Source organism: Condylostylus longicornis, unplaced genomic scaffold, assembly GCF_029603195.1.
Source record: "Condylostylus longicornis isolate FDR11 unplaced genomic scaffold, ASM2960319v2 ptg000044l, whole genome shotgun sequence".
Classification (NCBI taxonomy): Eukaryota; Metazoa; Arthropoda; class Insecta; order Diptera; family Dolichopodidae; genus Condylostylus; species Condylostylus longicornis.
In genome coordinates this window covers 2,526,117-2,547,626 of record NW_026578013.1, presented here as the reverse complement: position 1 = coordinate 2,547,626, position 21,510 = coordinate 2,526,117, and the positions used below count along the sequence as shown (strand labels likewise).

Here is a 21,510-nt window from a genome sequence, read left to right as displayed (position 1 = left end):
ATTAATTAACACTGAAGTGATTTCATTCAATCATACATTATTCCTCTACTGATCTAAACAATATTGTTGTGCAGTAATTTTCATATTAGAAATTAGAATTAGAGATTAATTTGCTTCAAGTAAAAATCCTTGCACAAATTATTTCATAAGAACTTTTAATTTGCTTTTAATTCTCCAGCATTTTCCTAATATTCAAGTACGTTTAATAATAGCACTATAAATTTCTCTATTACGTCATTCAACAATTTTTAATAAGATTATCTCTTCCCTTGTCAATCAACTCTTTATAATATGTACTAAAAAAAAAATTATTTTTATTTTCAATTTGTGCACATACATATCTACATCCGTACATTATTAGATTCTTATAGCCTAAAATTGGAAGAAATTAGTGAATGCTTTTAGTCACAAAACAAAATAGATCTCTCAATTAAAATTCAAATATTTGTTTTTTTTTTTTTGGCAATAAAAATAGATTAAATCAGAAAATTATGCTTATAAATTCTTATATATGTATACATTTTTATGTACATTATAAGTACGATAAACGCGTACATGTGCGTAATCTAAGAAAATATTTCCATTAAAGATAAAAAACAGATCATGAAGAAAACAATTTTTCGCTTCACCGGAATGATCGCAACTTTCGCTCTATATAAACAAAAAAATATTTCTCCGTCATTACAGCAGAGCGACAGGAGCAAACAAAAAAATTGTTTTAAAATTTTTTTTTTGAGGAATTTCTACTAAAGAGAAAATTTTATTGCATTGTACACAAACACTCTCATCAAATCGAATGTGTTCTCAATTTTCAAAATGTATTGGAAATTGGAATGGATCATCTATACATAATGTATGTAGGTATAAATAACATACATAATACAAGCATACGGTGAGGGTGTTTTAACTTCGGTTTAGAATGAAGGGAAATATGAAGTTTTAGATACTTACAACTACAAATAAAGACCGAGAAATAAATTATATATTAACATCTCACATATGTCATGTGTCTGTGAACGATATTGCATATTTTTTCCGTTATATTTATGTTTCGATCGGAGTTAGTGATTTTGAACTGTGAAATGTGTAAATGTGTATATATTATGTCATACATACATATAATAAGTATGTACCAATGAACAAAGATATATACTAATGAAGACTAAAGTAAATAAACTATTTTAATTTGGAAAAGATAAAGAGTTCTAAAAACAATATTGTAGAAGAAACAGAAAGAATCAGCATAGGGTAAATTAAGACTTATGGGTATGGGTACAAGTCTTTTTCTCGAAATTAAATTTCTTGAAGTTTAAAATTTTTTTTATCATTACCAGAACTTTCTTATTTTAAAACAACTTTTAACAAAGATATTATGTAAATTTTAAAAAATGAATTTTTAATTTAATACTTAAAAACTTTAATTATTGGGAAAAAATTAAAAAATAATTTCGATTAGTTCGGATTTAGCAATAATTGTCCGAAATTAAGAAAAGGAAAGAATTTTATGTTCAAGCTGTTTACACTGTTACTCGTAAGGACAATTTTATTCTTTATCCCTACAACTCCAAAACTTAATTTTAAATATTTGGAAAAGTATTAATGCTAAATTCATGAAACTCGGCCTTCGTGTGCCCACTTATAGGTCAGACATAATGTTCGTGAAGTTTCTATCAAATGGTTTGACACGTTCAAGTAATTGCCCTTTAGCAATCAAAGCTATTTTCAAATATTTCAAAAACAAATTTTTAAACTCAGATTGTCAAGTGCAGGGTATTATTCAGTCGGCTTATAGTGAGTGAAACGTTTTTACTTGTTCTTTTTTAATTGACACGACTTTTATAGTTATAGTAATTAATTAGCAACAATTTTTTGCAAAAATTATTTTATTGAAATTTTTTTGGGCCGCGTCTAAGCACAATTCCCAAGCATACAACAATAAATTAAATTTCACAGGGTTAAAATTATCAATTATAACATTTTCTGCTGAACGGACTTTGTCAACTCTACCATTTTATCAATTTCAATTTTGTATCAAATAAGTCAATAATTATGAAAATACAAGCTGATCCTGTTACACATGTGCTCTGTTCGCTTTTTATGAAATTTTCCTACTTGCGCGTGTATGTAAAACTCTCTTTATTATCATAACATTGATTATATAAATATAAAATATAGTATTTGTTTCCAAATCAATAAATAAATTTACAAATCACAGCATTATCAATCAACAATAAAAAAAAAACAAACAAAAACACAAAAGTCTACATTATTGTTGAGGCCGAAGTAAAAATATAAATTCAATCAAGAGTATTGTAAAATAAACATAAAATACCACAAATACTCTCATACATGCATGAGGATCGTGTACATGTATGCATTCCATTCATTTCTTTTTTTGATAATTATTTAAAACAAAACTCTTTGAGTCAAATTATTGAGTTTTTAGTACTAAAAGAGTATAATCAAAAAAATAAGCAAACATTTCAAGAAAAAACAATAAAAACAAAAAAAAAAGGTTTTATTATTTTTCTTTTCTCCATAGTACGTACATATGCAATACATAATTATGTCGTATGGGTCTGGTCTGGTTTTATAAAACGAATTCAAAAGATTTTAGTCTTCTCGGAGCGTTCAAAACGAATTGTAGTTTAAATCTTGTAGTGCGGTAAGATCGCGCGGATCTTGCAGTTCATAAAAACAAAAAAAAAAATAAGAAAAAGAAAAAAAAACTACTTTATGTTGAGACATACACTGTGAACGCCTTTACATTTTTTTTTTTCATTTGGATTATCATTTGATAGCTATTTTGGAATATTATAGAGTTTTTATAAGAAAAGAAAAAGTATTAAAATAATTTTTAATTATAAACTAATTAAAAAATTTAATAATTTTAATTTATAATTAAAAAATTTTTAAAAGAAATATGAACTGAAATTTCAGTAACTACCTATAATTCTATACTTATATATACGAAATATAATTCCATTGTACAGCATGTGTACATGTAGTTGTGGATTTCTTTAAATGTATTTGAATTGTACACACATAAATAAAACAAAAAATATAAAAGTATAGATTGTGTTTATTTATTTTTTTAAGAAAAAAAACAAATAGTATAACACTGATAAAATTATAAATTAAAGTTCAAATTGTATAATATTTTTAATCTAACTCAAATTACATGTTTTCAAAATTGTATGTAGTATTTAATAAAATAAAAAATATAATTTGAAAAATTGAAGAAAAGTGTGTAGATATTTTTGGAATTTTCTATAAACAAACAAAAACATAAAGTGAATGTTTATTTAGTACAAAAAAAAATATTTTCTATATAAGCATACATACATCCACATGTATGTAAGTATGTTGATATAGGAATACACTATACGGCCTGTGAATGTGTATAAGGAATATCATATACCAACATAATATACATATTATGTATGTACATACTTATGTACCAAAGAATATAAGCGATAACTCTAAGGAAGTGCATTGCTCCGAAAATGAGTTAAGAAGAAAACAAAAATAAAAAACGCGAAATCAAAAACAAAAAATTTAAAATAAAATCAAAATAATTTAGAATTTTTTTGAGAGTGAATTTTTCTTGTCCCCCCACACCCTTTCGTTTTTAATTTAAAAAAATTTTTGATCAATAAATTTTGTCTTTTCGGAAATTTTTAGTCCAATTTTAGTGAAAAGAAAAAAAAAAATAGATGTGTTGAAGTATATGTTGTATACAACATCTAACTGTAAAATATATAAAATATGTTAATGATTATAACAGTAAAATATAAATCTAAAAATTTACATACATTTTGATACTTAATGTGTACATACAAGTAAAGAACATTTAAAATTTTTCTTATCTTTTTAAAATAAAAAAAAAAATTTCTTTTAATAAATTATCAATTAACATAAAAAATGGCAAAATAATGAATATAATAATTTAATTAGTAAATACATGTGTACATACATACATACACATGTATACGGATACGGTCTGAATTTTTATCATACATAATAAATAATGTAGTGCATTTAATTATGGTACAAAATATTGTACAAATAAGTGTTGCCATAAATGTGTAAAAATAAAAAGTTGTAAATAAAAATTAAATCATCATCATCATTGTTGAGCCGCTTGCATTCACTGCTAGATATAGGCCTCCTCCATTCAATTGGAAAATTAATTCCCTGATTAAAATAAGAAGGATAAATTTCAATCTATTTCATCAGTATTCAGCAGTGCTTTAGAATTCAAACATTCAACAAATTCGGATTTAATAGCTTTTATTACAAAACAGAAAACTTAATTATATGAATTGCTTAAATGAATTTACAGATATTTAGGGAAATTTTAAACAAAAGAAGCATTATTTAAATTAATTAATTTTTATTACAAAATTGCCATAACATAAATACTGTTAAATATTTTTCCAAAACATAAGTATCCCTTTGTATATTTTGTAAATCGAATAAACACCAAATTACCCCCAAAGTCTCTCTCAAATTTAAAAATCAATTATTTTTCAAAGTATAAACAGAAAAATATTCCTATCTAAATATATTAAAGGAAATGACAAAATCTTCAATAGTTTTTTTTACTAAGAATTCTAAAAATATTTTTAAATTCATCATTAAACAAATATTTTTAGTTATATACACACATATACGTATACATATATGTAAATAAATTGCACTATACTATGCCTTTCATTAGTTTAACAAAACATATGGGCATTAAAAATATTTACGGCGGAAATTATTTTTCCAAATGAAAGAAAAATTGAGGAAAAAAAAAATCTTAATATCAGCGTTTTTATTTCTTTTTTTATAATTTCCATGATTTCACATAAAACAGAGAAAAAAAAAGACCGCTTTAAACATAAAGTTTAGCAAAATATTAAAGTTCTGTTTAATTTTATACGTTTTCAGCAGAAATTAATATACACAATGTAATATGAAAAAGGCACAAAAATATTTAAGCCATGTGGGAGTTTTTTTTTATGCCGTATGCACACAAATGGTGCAAATTAAAATATAGGAAATGTTACACATGCATATAATGCATATCTGTACTAATAAGGGTCAAAGAAAATATACAATTATAGAGTGTATCCGTCACCGAAATTTTAAATTCAAACTTAAAAAGCCAGAAAAAAATTGAGCTTACATTACTCTGCCAATAAATTTGCTTTACTTGTAAAGTGATAACAATTTTTTTGCCCTTTAATTATATTGTAGGTACTTATATTTTTTAAAAATTTACAAAGCGTCTATGTTCTTTTTTAAGTATAGGAAATTAGTCTTAAATAAGTGCAAACAAGATTTCGAAATCGGGAAGGGTATAATTTTAATATTTAATTTTATAATATTTTTGTATAAAAATATATTTTGTTAAATTAAATCGAATAATTAAAAAAAAATCAACACCTTTAATCTGTGTGACACTCTGTGATAATTGTCTATCAGACACTTAAAAACAAATAATTATACTAAAAAGTATTTTTAAATAAATACGGTCATCAGTGATATTATTAAGAGAAAAAATTTAATTTAAAAAATTTTCACACCAAAAAAGTAAATTTTGAGTAATTTTCCAATAAAATTAAAAATGTGCTATTTAGTTTTTCTCTGTTCGTCCGTCTGTACATTTGTCTACAAAATTTCTACAATCTTTATAGTAAGGGAATCAAAGTTTTATACGCCATCAAAATTTGTTGAAATTTTACAAATGCAGGAAATTAGAAATTTGTTTCTTTATGAAACTGCATGGCATTGGAAAAGTGCTACTTTAAAACCAATTAATTGTTACCAGATTACTTAAATTACTTTCGTCAATACACCAAAATCTATCATCTAAATGATGAGAAAAGATATACATATGAGAAAGAAGCATATCAAGACAAGTTTCGAAAATATGAGGTGTCGAAAATTCAATTGTAGGAATTGTCATAGTCTCAAACATTTTTTCCAATTTTGTTTTGAAAAAATTTTAAAAAGTACTGCAAGTAGTTAAAATACAAAAAGCTCAATAAGAAATTTAAATTTTTTTCATAAGTTTTCTTATTACTTTGGAATTGACACAGATATTGGTTGTTTCAACATCCAATGAATAAATAGAGAAAATTCTACTCTGCTAACTGATAACTGATTAACACAATTTATAAACTTAATTAGAATTAAGTCTACAAATTTAAAGAGAAGTAAAATATCAAAATCAATAGTATTATTTGATCTTTTAAAAAAATTTGTCCCATATTCAGATTTAATTTGTTTTGAATTCACAATAATATAAAATGCAATCTTGAATAAATAATCATAAAAAGTAAAATATAAATATAGAATTAGTATAATATTTCATTTCAAATTACAACGCTACTAGTATAACTAGATTACTCCATTTCGAACATAAAAAATTCAATTAATAAAAATTGAATTTGATAAAATAATATTTGGTAGGGTCAGCATACAATCGATCGTATGAATATATTGTATAAATGGCATAATGGCCTCTTATACACTTACTTCAAATTTCAAGTTAACATATCACCAAAAAAGTAAATTTCGTTCTCAAATATTGCAATGTTCTCAAATTTAAATTCAAAACATTTGGTTATCAAATACTCAAAATTTAAATTTGGTCTGTAGTTAAGATCCAGTTACAGGCACTTGTATTTTAAGGTGACTGGCGCAGGCATTTAAAGGCGACTAACTTGTTGTATTGCAAAAGAAAAAATACACATTACAAATTTTCAAGCAAATTTTAAAAACGGTAAAGTTTCATCAAAAGCGTTTCAGCGAAGCGTATAAGATTCAGAGAAATGAAAAGAAAAAGAAGAGAGCACAGCCAAGCAAACAGATCGATATATTGCTAACTTATAGCAAATTGCTTATTTCCGATTCTCTACAATGATATAAGTATCCTCTTTGAAAACACAACATGGTAAATTTGAGGTGAAAACAAGACCTCTCTTATTGTCCGTTATGTGGTCAATCAAATAAAAAGAAATATAAGAATTTTTTTTGGGTAATTTCTTTTTTGTTTTTGCTTTTTCTCGTTCCAAAATTTAATACTTATTGTGGAATGTGCATATCCAGCCAATAAAAGCGCGATGACTTCAACTAAGCACTTCAAGTTAATTTGATATAGGATCTTTTTTTTCTGTTCTTCTTATGCTTAATAAATTTGTCTTCTTTTATAATTTTATAAATTGAATTGGGTAGTGACAATTAATTAAACTTGTCATAATATTTTTATTTTGTTTTTGTTTTCCTTTTTTTTTGCGATTGTCAGTCGTTTTTTTATTATTACTTATTTTCTCACACACAAATCATTTTCAATTTGATGATTTTATTCATATTTAATATTACTATGGGTTTATTTGGTGAAATTAGAGCATGTAGTTGTTAGCTGTTATACAATATTAGAAAATATAGTTGTTATACAAAATATGTTATAAATACTTCAATGTTGATCTTGTGTCTATTATATGCATGTTGATATATAAAAGTGAGTACATTATGTTTTAATTAACAAAAGATTTTTGAATAACAAAAAAGTGGCGCAGTTTAGAAGTTGTCAATGTCTAGTGTTTTAAATTTGTTCAATGCATTCATGTTAAAAAAATTTAATGAATATTTTACATGAATAAGTATTTAGTTAAAAAATTTGAAGGAATTGGAGAGAAATAAGGTTAGTCTTAAAAGAAGAATTTTGTTAACTGAATTGGTTTGCCTATATTAGCGAAACTTAATCTTAATGATCAACCGGCCTTAGCCAAGCTTATCTAAGATAAATCTTAGATTATATATTAAAAAAAATGTACATTAAGTACTAATAAAGTATAAGTAATGCACATAAGTACTAGATGATGCAACATTTTTGGTTCCAGAAATTTAGGTTGTAAGTCGAATTGTCGCTGGAAGAAAAAAAGACTTGCCATATAACTAAATTCGGTATAGATTTTTATTCAAAAATCAATAAAATCTGTAAAAAAAAGTAAAAAATTTCAATGTCGTATCAGGAACTATGTTGTAAGTCAAATAAAAATAGTTCAAATTTATAGATACCATTTCGTAACTCGAAATCTCATATTTGAAGATCTATCTATCTGTCATATCTCGAGGATTTAGTGTATCGAATTATATTGTATGAATTTATCTTAAATTTTTTACTGTCTTTTCTTTTACAAAAAATCCTTTCACGTGCTTTAAATTTGCATTAAAAAAAAAATACCATTACCTACATTAATGTCCAATTTATGCATAGAGGAGATAGATTAACTGTTATACAAAAAATACTTAAGTAATTACAAGAAGGTTATAATTATTTCAATCGCTTTCATAATACTCTTCGATTACTATTAGGTTGTAATAATTTAATTTACGAGAACAAAATTTATATTGTGAATTATCAATAATTCTTAGGTAAATTAAATCTACAACTGATTGATTGACTCGCAATACTTATATATATAACAAAATATTAAATAAATGCTTAATATTTATGTCTTTATAAGAATATGTTTTTAAAATAAATTAAATTTTTATAATAAAAATAAAAATTGCAAGAATTTTGGTATTATTGATATTACAATATTTTTGATAAGAATTGAATTTCATATAGTTACTAAATTATGTACTCAAATTCCTCTTATACTAATATTCCTCTTATATTACAGATAATTAATTTGTTTATGTGCAATACTCACAATATATATAACACAATAAAATTTTAACAAATTTAAATAAAAAAAAATTATATCGGAATGATAATATAAAAAATTAAATTAATAAAAATCAAAAAAAAAAATTAAATAAAAAATTATATAAGTATATAATTTGAACAAATATATATATACATATAAGTATATATATATTTTAAAAACAGAAATAATAGAAAAATAAATAGTTGTATAATAAAATGAAAAAACTGAAGTGGATAAATTCACAGCAAATACTATTAAGTATTTTAGTAATATTAGGATGTCAAAATAAATATGGAATTAATGCAAATGAGAATACACATTTTTTACCAGCTTTAGCATGCTATGATACATACGGTCGCCCACAGGTAATTTGTAAACTTTTATAAAATTTTTCTTAAGTATATAAGTTTTATGAAAATGCCCGCTAAAATTTCAAATATAAATATAAGTACTTATAAGTGTATTTTATGTTTTCATATAAAATTTCTAACTGTTACGTTGCATGAACATTAACCAATCTTAAATTACAAATACTTATACTTAATACTCAAATTTCATTGAAAAATTTAATGATTTATGTAGTTTTAAAAGGCGGTTACTTATTCGTTTAAAACAATATTGGTTTTCGTATTACTATTTAGCTCAGTTCCAAGAAAAAATTTCTTCTATTGCTAGTAGAAATTTAAAATCTTATTATAAAGTGATTTTGTTAAAATTTTTATTTCTCTATAGTTCATAGAATAACACTTTTAATGTAAAAATCCAAATTTTTTGCAATTAATTAAGATATAAGTAATATAAAATTTATGTAGATATATATAAAATTTGTAAAGTTTGTACACGCGGAAAGGCAATGACCCTCTAATTAGCTGTTAACTCAACTAATGATTTCTCATACTCATTTCGAATTAGTTTTTTTGTCAAATGTTAACTGTTACTTAAGAGATATTTTTTGTTAAATGCTCTATTTGAATGTTCTAGAACAAAATTTCTTGTTAAAATTTCTTGCTTTTCGAACTTGGCAATCGAACTCAATATGGTATACATTTTTTAAAATTATTTTAAATTCTTCTAAATTTATGTAGGATTGTGGTAACAAAAATCTCATTTCAATAAAACATTTCCATTATTTATTCTATTTTATCATCATGAGGTCTAGAGCTAAATATGAAAATGAATGAATAAATACAATTTTTACAAAACTCAAAAGGAACAAAATTGTTAAATGAATTGTGCTTATTTAGAAACCGTGAGTTTAATTGGTAATTTTTTTATGTTGACAGCAATATAAACTTATACTGAATATAACATACTCGAATTTCTTAATTTTATTTTACATATTATTATACGTGCATAACCTCATTGATTTACTCTTGAATTAAGAAATGTTAAAGCGAGCCGCTGTTCATAATGTAAGAGGAAACGAATGTGCTAAATCTTCTTAACTAACTTTTTTCTTAACTAATTTTAAAAGCAAAAATAATTACTTAGTATATGCAAATAGAACATCCATATACATACATACTCATCAACCATCAACTACTTGCTTGTTTGTTTAGTTTCCTAATTTTAAATAATAAAAGTAAGGGTTTTTAATTACGAAAAGCCTTAAGACTCAATCAAGTTAAAATATAAAGTCAATTATAACTATAGTACATGAATAAACATAATTTTGCTATGCCAAACTAAATCACAATAATGGAGGGTAGAGTTTTGTCAACAAATCTGTTCGACGCATGCTTATCTTTGAAATTATCACAATTTTTATGGCAATATAAAAGTGCAATTTAACTAATAATTAACTATTGTAATTTGTTGTAAGCCAACAAACTTAAGTAATTCGTACTAACTTGTTATTTAATAATTTTGTCTAATTAAATTGAATAAGTGATATATATAAATTTAGAGATTTTCAAGATCACATTCATCTTTTATATATGAAATATCATTTATAATTAAAATGAAACTAACTCATGTAAATTCATTAAATAAAATGCAATCTATTTAATTCAAAATTCATGGCAAAATATTATGTATGCAATTCAAGAAATATTATTTTCAAGAAATGAAACAAAGTGTTTCATTTACAAATTTGTGAAATAAAGAGTCACATACAAATTAAACTTCAATAGACTAAACAATATTCAACAAGTAATAACTATTCAGTTGGTACAGAAGAATGCCAAGTTTCATAAATCTAACTTTATTATTTTTCTAAATATTTAAAATTACCTGCAGCTACCGAAACCAATGCCGCCATTCTATTAAACCTTTACGAATATACATATGTAGAATGTAATTGAACACACTCTTACAATATTTTAAATTAACATCTCTATTAGTTTTTGAAATCTTGAAAAATAATTGAAATATTTAAAATAAAATTGCCATTCGAGTTGTATTGCCAACAGCGCTGGATTTACCATATATATGCAAAGTAAGCATATACAAGTGGTGTCAGAAAACAGATTTAAATAACTAGATTTTAACTAAAACAAACACATTCAAATTACCAGTACTTATCAGATCTACTAATATAGTAAATCTACTATTATGAAAGCAATTAAAACTGCAGATTTCAGTTTTGAAGAAAAGAGCAATTAAAAACATTCATTACAAATAATTTATGGGAAAATTTTTTGGCTATTAGGTTTAAGAAGATAATCTATCAATTTACCAAAAAAATTGAACAATTTTTTTATAACACCTCGTACTTATATACAGGATGATTCAGAACGGCATATAACAAAATATATACCATTGGCTGGAAGGTCAAATGTGGGTAAAACTTTTGTTCTGAACCAAATGCTAAATGTTGAGGGTTTCCGAGTTACAGGGATTTTAACGAATTTTTAGAAATTTCTACTTGTTCAAGTTTTTTTGATACCTCTGCAATCAAGCTCTGTGTCAAGCGCCGAAAACCGGGGTAATTCTGTAATTCTGTAATAAAAAATTTAAAAATTTCAAAAAATTTGGTACGAAGTTATCGGGTTTTAGAAAACACCAAAAAAATAATAAAAAAAAGGGTAAAATTTGATTTTTACTAAATTCGAATGCTTGTTATTTTGAAAGTACATAAAATGTAAAATTAAATACCATGTTGATTTTAAGCCTTTCACTTATAGGCCTTTTAAAAACCCTTTTTTTGAAGTCACCTTTCTTTTTCGGAACGAAGGCCAAAGTAGAAATTTCATTAAGTTTTTAAAATTCTTGTAACTAGGAAACTTTTGAGATTTTACACCTAGTCCAGGGCAAAAATTTCACCGATTTTGGACCCTCTAACCAATGGTATATGTTGTTGTATAACTTTCAGAATCACACTGTACATAAACAAAAACTTTATCTGCCTCTCTCTGAACAAAAATAAAATTTAAGTATTACAATATTATTTAGCAACTTAAAATTTTGAAAAATAATTTTTAATTACTTCATAAATTAAAGATTTTTTTTTTCCTTTAATTTTTTATTCAGTGAAATGAGATCATTTCATATAAGTACATGAGAGATAAAACATACAACAATAAAATTATTACAAAGATAATTGCAAATTATTTCATCGCTCTTCAAATTTAATCGCTCTATAATTTAAAACAATAACTTTTTTAAACTCAAATACAATGTCATTTTCTTTTAGTATCGATGATCACATCATTTTAATGTGTAATGCTCACAAATTTTCTTAATTTAAGTGGGAAACATTCAAAACCTACTAAAAGAATATTTAAAATAGACACTACTATTAATCGATGCTATAAGCATAATAATTTCTTAAGGGTTCGTCTTTCTTTACAATAAATTTTGAAATAATCTTTTAGAATGCCTCGATGCTAAATATTAATCTTCTAGTTGTTCTTATTAGTTCTTTTGTTATAGGACAACAGAAAATAATATCAAAAGTTCAACAAAATCTCTTATCAAATTTAACCAACTTCTTGTTTTTCCTTTTTCTTTTGTTTTGTTATTTCTTTTTGAATTTCGACTTTTTGTTACGCCAATATGACTGTGTACTTCCGGTCGACGGTATGATTATTTTCATGTATAAAATGTGATGTATAATTAAGAATTAGTTTTTTCTGCTTATTTTATTTTCGAAATTTTTATTTAATGAAGAGTTTATCAAAAATTTTATATTCTCTGGATGAAAGGGTTCTTTTTTTTTTTGAAGAAAAAGAATTTAGTCATGAATTTATATTGTATTATTAATTTTTATAAAACTAGGGTTTTTGTATTTTTAGCATTATGCTAAAAAATATCGTGACTGCGAAAAAAGTTATAAAATTGGATTGAGTTCGAGTTTAACTTATTTTTTGGATCTCATTGCTCAATCCAAAACAAAAATATTTTTAATAATATTTTATTCTGATTTTTATGTTTAAATGGAAAAAAGTATACTAATGTAAAATTAATATTAAAGACTTATCATGATAGTATACATTTGCTAATCTAACAAATATTAGGTATTTTCTCACATTTTTCCTTGAAACGTGATACAAATGCCAATTTTCTTGCATTATTGGCAATCGGTTAGCAACTATAAAATAGAATAATGCTTGCATAAACAGTTAGTTTGCATGGACAGTTAGCAACTTAATATAAATGTGTAATTCGCGGACTTTTGTGAGACTCTTTGTGAAACTCTTTTAGTTTAAATTTGGAGTCTGCCATTATTCTATACAACCATTTTATCATGCGTTAGATTATCATATTTATGTTGCTCTCATAGAATCTATTCTATCTTCTATTTAATTCAAATCGCATCATTGTATTCATAGACCATTTCATTGCAGTGACTGCTCGATTATGAGTCTCAATGCCTTCGCGTTTCAGTTTATCTCTCATTCTAGCAAAAACTTGCATGTACTTCTTTCATTTAAGTATTCAGTTTCGCAACTATTTTAGAATTCACTGCTAGTTTTTTGTGGGCTTATTTTATATTTTAAAGCCACATTTTTTGCCATTATTGATTGGACAATTTTATTTGGTATTACTCGCATTCACTGCATTAGAATTCACTGCTAGTTTTTTGTGGGCTTATTTTATATTTTAAAGCCACATTTTTTGCCATTATTGATTGGACAATTTTATTTGGTATTACTCGCATTTCATAATATCATTTACTCTTACCTAACATACAGAACGTGCAAGATTAGTAAAGCAAAATAGATTTTATTCATTGATTACAATTAGTATAAATACCAAATTTATTTCGTTGTCATTTAGCCGAGGGAAATCCACACCGTATACTTTTGTATTTACTTGTTCATGAATAATTTATTTTTGGATTTATTACTCAAAGTAAAAAAATGTTTATAATTTTTAGGATTTATATTACCTTTTGCCTTTGAATTTATAATCAAAAATTTTTAGAAAAAAAAAACTTATTCTAAAATAATAAAACATTAATTTAAAATTTAATAACTCAGAAATCATTTGCATTTTTTGCAGAAATGTATACCAGAATTCGTCAATGCTGCATACAATATACGTATGGAATCAACGAATACATGTGGTGAGCATGGAGAACGAGAATTTTGTGTACAAACAGGATATTCAAATAAAAAAAGTTGTGATATTTGTCGATACCGTGATCACGACTCAATTTATTTAACTGATATACATGATCCACAAAATCCAACATGGTGGCAATCAGAAACAATGTTTGAAGGTGTTCAACATCCTAATCAAGTGAATTTAACATTGAGATTTGGTAAGTTTGTATACTGTTTATTTTTTTCAGTTTTTTTTTTGCATCACATTCCATGTTCCTTCTTAACTTACACTACCACATATATACCATAAAACTTAAAATTATAAATGTGGTGGAACTTGACTTGTACAAATTAGAGAAGTAGTGTAAGAAGCCAACATTAAACCGAAAATTTTATGCTCCACATACTGCCATCATCACTTTATCTGCACAATATCATCACAATGTTTTTTTTTGTTTTCATAAAAGCTTCTGTTAAAGAATATTTCTTATTTTGTTTTTATTTTTTTTTATAAACTTACTGTTGTGATAGTCGCCAACACTATCACAAACAGAATATTAACTAAAAAAAAAATTGGCGCCTAATCCACGCAAAAAGAATGACTCTTCATCATTATTATTTTCTTTTTTTTTACCTACGGCTAACAAATTATGGTAACTATTATCTTTATCGTCTTCATAATAACAACATTATACCTTCATACATACAATTACTTTAATATTGTCATTACTTTAAAAACAATAAAAAATAAACCTCGAGTTGTTATTATTTATAATTGGAACCGTACAATATCTCATCTTTTTCCATTTAAGGTAAGACTTATGATATCACTTACATTCGGATTGTTTTCCGTTCCCCTCGGCCGGAATCATTTGCAATATATAAACGTGTTTCACATAATGGACCATGGATACCATATCAATTCTACAGTGCTACATGTCGTGATACATATGGGTTACCAGATGGTTCATCGATACAACGTGGTGAAGATGAATCAAGAGCATTATGTACAAGCGAATATAGTGATATTTCACCATTAAGGGATGGTAATATTGCATTTTCAACATTAGAAGGTAGACCAAGCGCAATAAATTTCGAAAATAGTTTAACATTACAGGTAAATAAAAAAAATTATATTTACAAGACATTTAAAGTTTTTTTGAATTTAATAGCTCACTATTTTGCGCAGAACAATATTGAGCATTTACTAGATATTTTTTTAAGTAATTCAAAGTTATGTATACATAATAACCATTATCATTGTTTTTTTTAGAATTGGGTAACAGCTACAGATATCAAAATTACTCTAGATCGTTTGAATACATTCGGAGATGAAGTATTCTTTGATGCTCAAGTTTTAAAATCATATTTTTATGCAATATCTGATATTGCTGTTGGTGCACGTTGTAAATGTAATGGACATGCAAGTAATTGTGTTGTAAGTACCGGTTTAAATGGTGAACATACAAAAGTATGTGAATGTAAACATAACACAGATGGACCTGATTGTGAAAGATGTCTTCCAGCATTTAATGACCAAGAATGGAAACGTGCAACATCTAAAAATGTTAATGAATGTAAACGTAAGTACTTTTCAGTAAATGTTTAATAAGGAAAAACTTCAAAGGTATAAAAAAAAAATAGCATAATTCTGAGCACAAAAGTGAAAATTTACTAGACAAGAAGAAAATTTATACAATTGAAATAATGTATACAATAATTTTATGATTATTAGATAACATAACGGCGTGACTAGGAAAAAAGAACAGAAATAGGAAAAGTACACAAGAGAAACTTTTCAGCATTGAAATCGATATCCAGATTTAGAATATTTTATAACTTTTAAAATTTTTATGTAGATTGTTTAAAAAAACACAATATGATGTTAGAAAAGAAAGTCTTTGCATTATAAACTTGAAGAATATTTTGAACCTTATATAGAGAACAAGGAAGATATGTACAAAAAGTATTTTCCCATTTATGGTGAAAAGTTCTTTATAATATTATTTTCATTCAATTATATCATACAGCTCTATATAATTATATAAATTCTTGTTGCACTTACCTGTTAAACATTTCCACAAATTCAATTGAACTAACTTAGTGCACTCTTGAACGTCCTAGAAAATAGTTCTGTTACTGTTCTGCAATAAATTATTTCACCGAAACCGTAGAATAAAAAAATGAAAATTTTTAATACAATATTAATAAATATATTATTGTATAATAGTATTAACTGTAATTACTGGTACTATCAAACGAATCAAATCCCAAAATTTTCATCTTGGTATTCAATTATATGTAAATATTTTTTCACCTTAATATTTCTCCTGTATTTTGAATATATTTTTTATTAATTTCTATTAATTTTTTTCTTATGTACAGCTTGTAATTGCAATGGAAAATCCGAAAAATGTTTCTTTGATCGTGCTCTATTCAATTTAACGGGGCATGGAGGTCATTGTATTGATTGTAGAGATAATCGTGATGGTCCACATTGTGAAAGATGTAAAGAAAATTTTTATATGAGAGAAGATGGTTATTGTATACATTGTGGTTGTGATCCAATTGGTAAGAAAAAAAAAACGAATTAATTAAAAATATGAATAAAATTTATAATATATTTTAACTGTAGGTTCACGCTCATTACAATGTAATACAGAGGGTAAATGTCAATGTAAACCTGGTGTTACTGGTGAAAAATGTGATCGTTGTGATAGCAATTATTATCAATTTAGTATACACGGTTGTCAACCATGTGGTTGTGATCCAAGAGGTTCATTAGATAATAAACCATACTGTGACCCAAATACTGGACATTGTTTATGTAAAGAAAATGTTGAGGGAGAACAATGTAAAGAGTAAGTTAAAAAAAAAAAATCTATAAAAAAATTGGTCAAAAGAAAATTTAGACAAAAAATTAATTATAACTTATTTTAAGATGCAAGCCTGGTTACTTCAATTTAAATTCTGATAATCGTTTTGGATGTACACCATGCTTCTGTTATGGACATACATCACAATGTCATAGTGCACATGGCTACTCAGCAATATCAATTATATCTAGCTTCAATAAAGGAAATGAAAGATGGACAGCAACAGATAATTATAATAGACGGGTTGACTTAAAATATAATCAATATAGTCATAGTATTGTTACTATAGCTAATGGTAATGATTATGTTTACTTCAATGCATCCGATCGATTCCTGGGCAATCAAAGAGCATCATATAATCATTTATTGAAATTCCAGTTACATCTAGTAGGTCAAATAAGTCCAAATCCATCATCATATGATGTAATTTTAGAAGGTTCAGGTTCAAAAATAGCATTACCAATTTTTGCACAAGGAAATCCATTACCTGATCAAAACAAACGTGAATATAAGTTTAGACTACATGAGCATCCGGATTATCAATGGCAACCAAGTCAATCAGCACGTAGTTTTATGTCAATTTTGAGTAATTTAACTGCAATTCGTATTAGAGCAAGTTATTCTGTTCAAGGTGAAGCTATTTTGGATGATGTTGAATTAGAAACAGCACATCTTGGTGTTGCTGGAAAACCTGCTACCTGGATTGAATATTGTACTTGTCCTGAAGGTTATTTAGGAAATTTCTGTGAATCATGTGCACCTGGTTATAGACATAGTCCTGCTAGAGGTGGTCCTTTTAGTCCTTGTATTCCATGTGATTGTCATAAACATGCTGAAATTTGTGATTCTGAAACTGGAAGATGTATATGTCAACATAACACAGCTGGAGAGTCTTGCGATCAATGTGCTCGCGGTTATTATGGTAATGCATTAGTTGGAACGCAATGGGATTGTAAAAAATGTCCTTGTCCTAATGATGGAGCATGTTTACAAATGCCTGATGACACTGTAATATGTTTAGAATGTCCAATGGGTTATTTCGGTGCCCGTTGTGAATTATGTTCAGATGGTTATTATGGTGATCCAAATGGTTTAATTGGAGAAGTAAGAGACTGTAAGTCATGCGATTGTAATGGAAACGTTGACCCAAATGCTGTAGGAAACTGTAACAGAACAACTGGTCAATGTTTGAAATGTATTTATAACACAGATGGAGATCATTGTGATCAATGTTTACCTGGGCATTTTGGAGATCCTCTTGATTTACCGCATGGCCACTGTGAACAATGTAATTGTGTTCCAGCTGGAACCGAACAAACTGAAGATGGCATATCAATATGTGATCAATTAACTGGAAATTGTCGTTGTAAACCAAATGTTTTTGGACGTGATTGCAATGAATGTGAGCCAGGATATTTCAATTTGGTATCAGGCAACGGTTGTGAAAGTTGTAATTGTAATCCAATCGGCAGTTATAATTCATCATGTGATTTATTCTCAGGACAATGCTTCTGTAAACCGGGAGTTACAGGGTTAGTTAATTATTAAATTAATACCTTATTCTTAAGTTTATTTTAATGTTTTGAATATTTTTAGAGAACATTGTGACCAGTGCGCAACATATTACTACGGATTTTCGAATGAAGGTTGTCTTGCTTGTGACTGTGACCAAAGTGGTTCTAAAGGATATCAGTGTGATCAATATGGCCAATGTCCTTGTAATGACAATGTTGAAGGCCGTCGATGTGACAGATGTAAAGAAAATAAATATGATCGTCACCAAGGTTGTTTAGATTGTCCAGCTTGCTACAATTTGGTTAAAGATGCAGCGGACGACCATAGAGCGAAATTAAGAAGTCTAAGTGAAACATTAGATAATATAGCAAAATCACCTGTAACAAATGACGATGAATTTGAATTGAAATTAAAAGATGTCCAGCAAAAAGTTAATATTCTCTTAGATGACGCAAAAGCTGGAGCTGGTGGAGGTGATAAATCGCTCATTGAAAAATTAAATGATTTACACGAGCTATTGGATAACATACAAATAATGCTTGATAATTCCAAACCTTTGCAAGTGTCAGCAAATTTAGAAATTGAAAAAGTTGCGAAAAATATTACTTTAGCCGATAACATTTATCAAAACGCTAAGAATGAGCTGGCTGTAAGTAATTTTAAAAATTTTTATGACGTTTTATTTTTTTGATGTATTGTTTTGATAACATTTACAGATTGCTCTTGAACTTTTAAACAACGAAGGTGAAACGGCATTGCAAAAAGCTAGAGACAAAGCGAATAAATTTGGTGAACAATCGGAACAAATCAGTGAAATATCAAGAGAAGCAAGAGCAATCGCTGACGAGTTGGAATCACAGGCAGAATTAGATTTAAAGAATGCAACAGATGCTCATGCAGCGGCACAAAAAGCTTACGACTTGGCTAAAAATGCAATCAATTTGCAAAAAAATATTAGGTAGAATGAAAAATAAAATCAAGGTGCATCTTTAACATGAAATAATCTTATTTTAGCGATGAACTAAGAACAGACATGCGCTTAGAGCTCGATTCATTAAAAGCGTCATTAGGTTCAACTTCACAATTGACGAAGGAAGCATTACGAAAAGCAAGTGAATCGTTTGATGCTGCATTAGAATTGTTTACCAATGTGAACAGAATGGAAATTCCTGAAATAAATACGCAACATTTAAAAGATCTAGCTGCGGATGCACATCAGCAAGTAAAATAAATATTTTTGCATTATAATATTTCAATCTAAATATTATTTTTATACATAAAGGCAATTTTGTTACAAAATAAAGTTGAAGGTGCTTCTAATGAAAATGATTTGATTCTAATTGAGGCTGATGAAGAAAATGCATTAGCTAGAACGCTCATTGAAAGGTAATATTAGAGTAGATTATAAACTCAATGTGATTGAAATTTAATTTTGAAGAGGCCGAATACAAAAACAGGATGATATTGATTTATATAATGAAGCTAAGAGTGCATATGATCATGCAGTTAAAGCTGTAGCACAAGGCGATAGCACTTTAAAAGAAGCAAATGCCACTTATTATACTCTTGCAGGTAATTTTATTTTTTAACCTAACCATGAACTAAAATCTTAAAAATATTGAAAATAATTAATATAGATTTCCAAGCTGATGTTCAAAAATCGTCTGAAAATGCACAATTAGCTTTAAAAACGGTCCCCGGAATTGAAAATGAAATTAAAATCGCTGAAGGTATGATTCGTGATGCTGAAATGGTAAGAAAATTACGAATCGAAGCTGAAAATATTTTAATTACTAAAAATTATTATTTTTAAAGGCTCTTTCTGGTGCTTTAGGAAATGCAAATGAAGCCAGAAAGAATGCTCAAGAAGCACAAGAAAAGTTTGCTGAACAAGCTTCCAAGGTATTTTTATATACGATAAGAGATTTCCTTTAAAAACAAAAAAAAATCCAAATTTTGTATTTTGATAGGATGCTGAAAATATTCGTAAAAAAGCTACTGAAACTAAACAAAAAGCTAAACAATTACGTGAAGAAGCTGATCAATTAAATCATCGTGTTTTAATAACTGAACAAGAAGCCAGACAATCTGAAGAAAGTACAAAAAAAGATAGCAATTTATTAGCTGATGCATCTCGAAAGGTATATAATACCCTGTATAATTGTATTATAAAATATATGATGTTACTTTACTGACACAATTAACTTTTAGGTTGGAGAAGCTAACACAGGAACTTTAGAAGCTAGAGATCAAGCACTGAAAGCTGTAACAGAAATTAATTCTATAATGGAAATTTTAAATAATTTAAAGGATATTAATGTTGATGAATTAGACTCATTAGGTAGGCAAGCGTTTCTAAATATAAAATAAACAATTATACTTAATTTTTTAAATATTTTATTTAATAAATTTATATTTTTAGAAAAACGTTTAAATGTCGCTGAACGTGAACTTAACAAAGCAAATTTAACTGAACGTATTAATAAATTGACAGAAAACCGCAATTCACAAAATAAATGGATTGCAAAATATGAAAGAGAAGTAAATCAGTTACGTGCTGAAGTCAATAATATTGAGGCGATATCCGCAGCATTACCAGATGATTGTTTTAAAAATAATAAATTAGAACCATAGATGATAAAATAAAGAATTAAATTAAAATATTAAGAAAAATTTATTAATTATAAAACTTTGAAATCCAAACAAGAGAAAAAAATTTTAAATTAAAAACCAAAATTACTTAAGCATTTGAATTTCGAAAATTTTACGAATATATTTTCGAATATTTTTTTTTTTTTTATTATTTTTAAATTTATTTTATACAATATTATATATATATATATGTAGATGCAAATGATATATATAAATGTAGTTGCTTATTTTTTCGTTTATAATTATATAATTATGTAGTTTAAT

At 26.3% G+C, this 21,510-nt stretch overlaps 1 protein-coding gene across 1 annotated transcript; it reads left to right on the top strand.

The window, feature by feature from the left end:
* The first annotated feature begins 2,637 nt into the window (after positions 1–2,637).
* On the top strand, positions 2,638–21,510 carry LOC129610100 (laminin subunit gamma-1). Its single transcript, XM_055522461.1, has 18 exons — positions 2,638–2,842; positions 8,688–9,079; positions 14,160–14,421; positions 15,016–15,320; positions 15,477–15,786; positions 16,589–16,774; positions 16,839–17,064; positions 17,145–18,611; positions 18,676–19,243; positions 19,311–19,552; positions 19,609–19,816; positions 19,877–19,980; positions 20,033–20,166; positions 20,232–20,347; positions 20,410–20,496; positions 20,565–20,735; positions 20,806–20,935; positions 21,017–21,510. Exons 2-18 carry the CDS (start codon positions 8,930–8,932, stop codon positions 21,226–21,228), a joined length of 4,878 nt encoding a protein of 1,625 aa, XP_055378436.1. The 5' UTR covers positions 2,638–2,842; positions 8,688–8,929; the 3' UTR covers positions 21,229–21,510.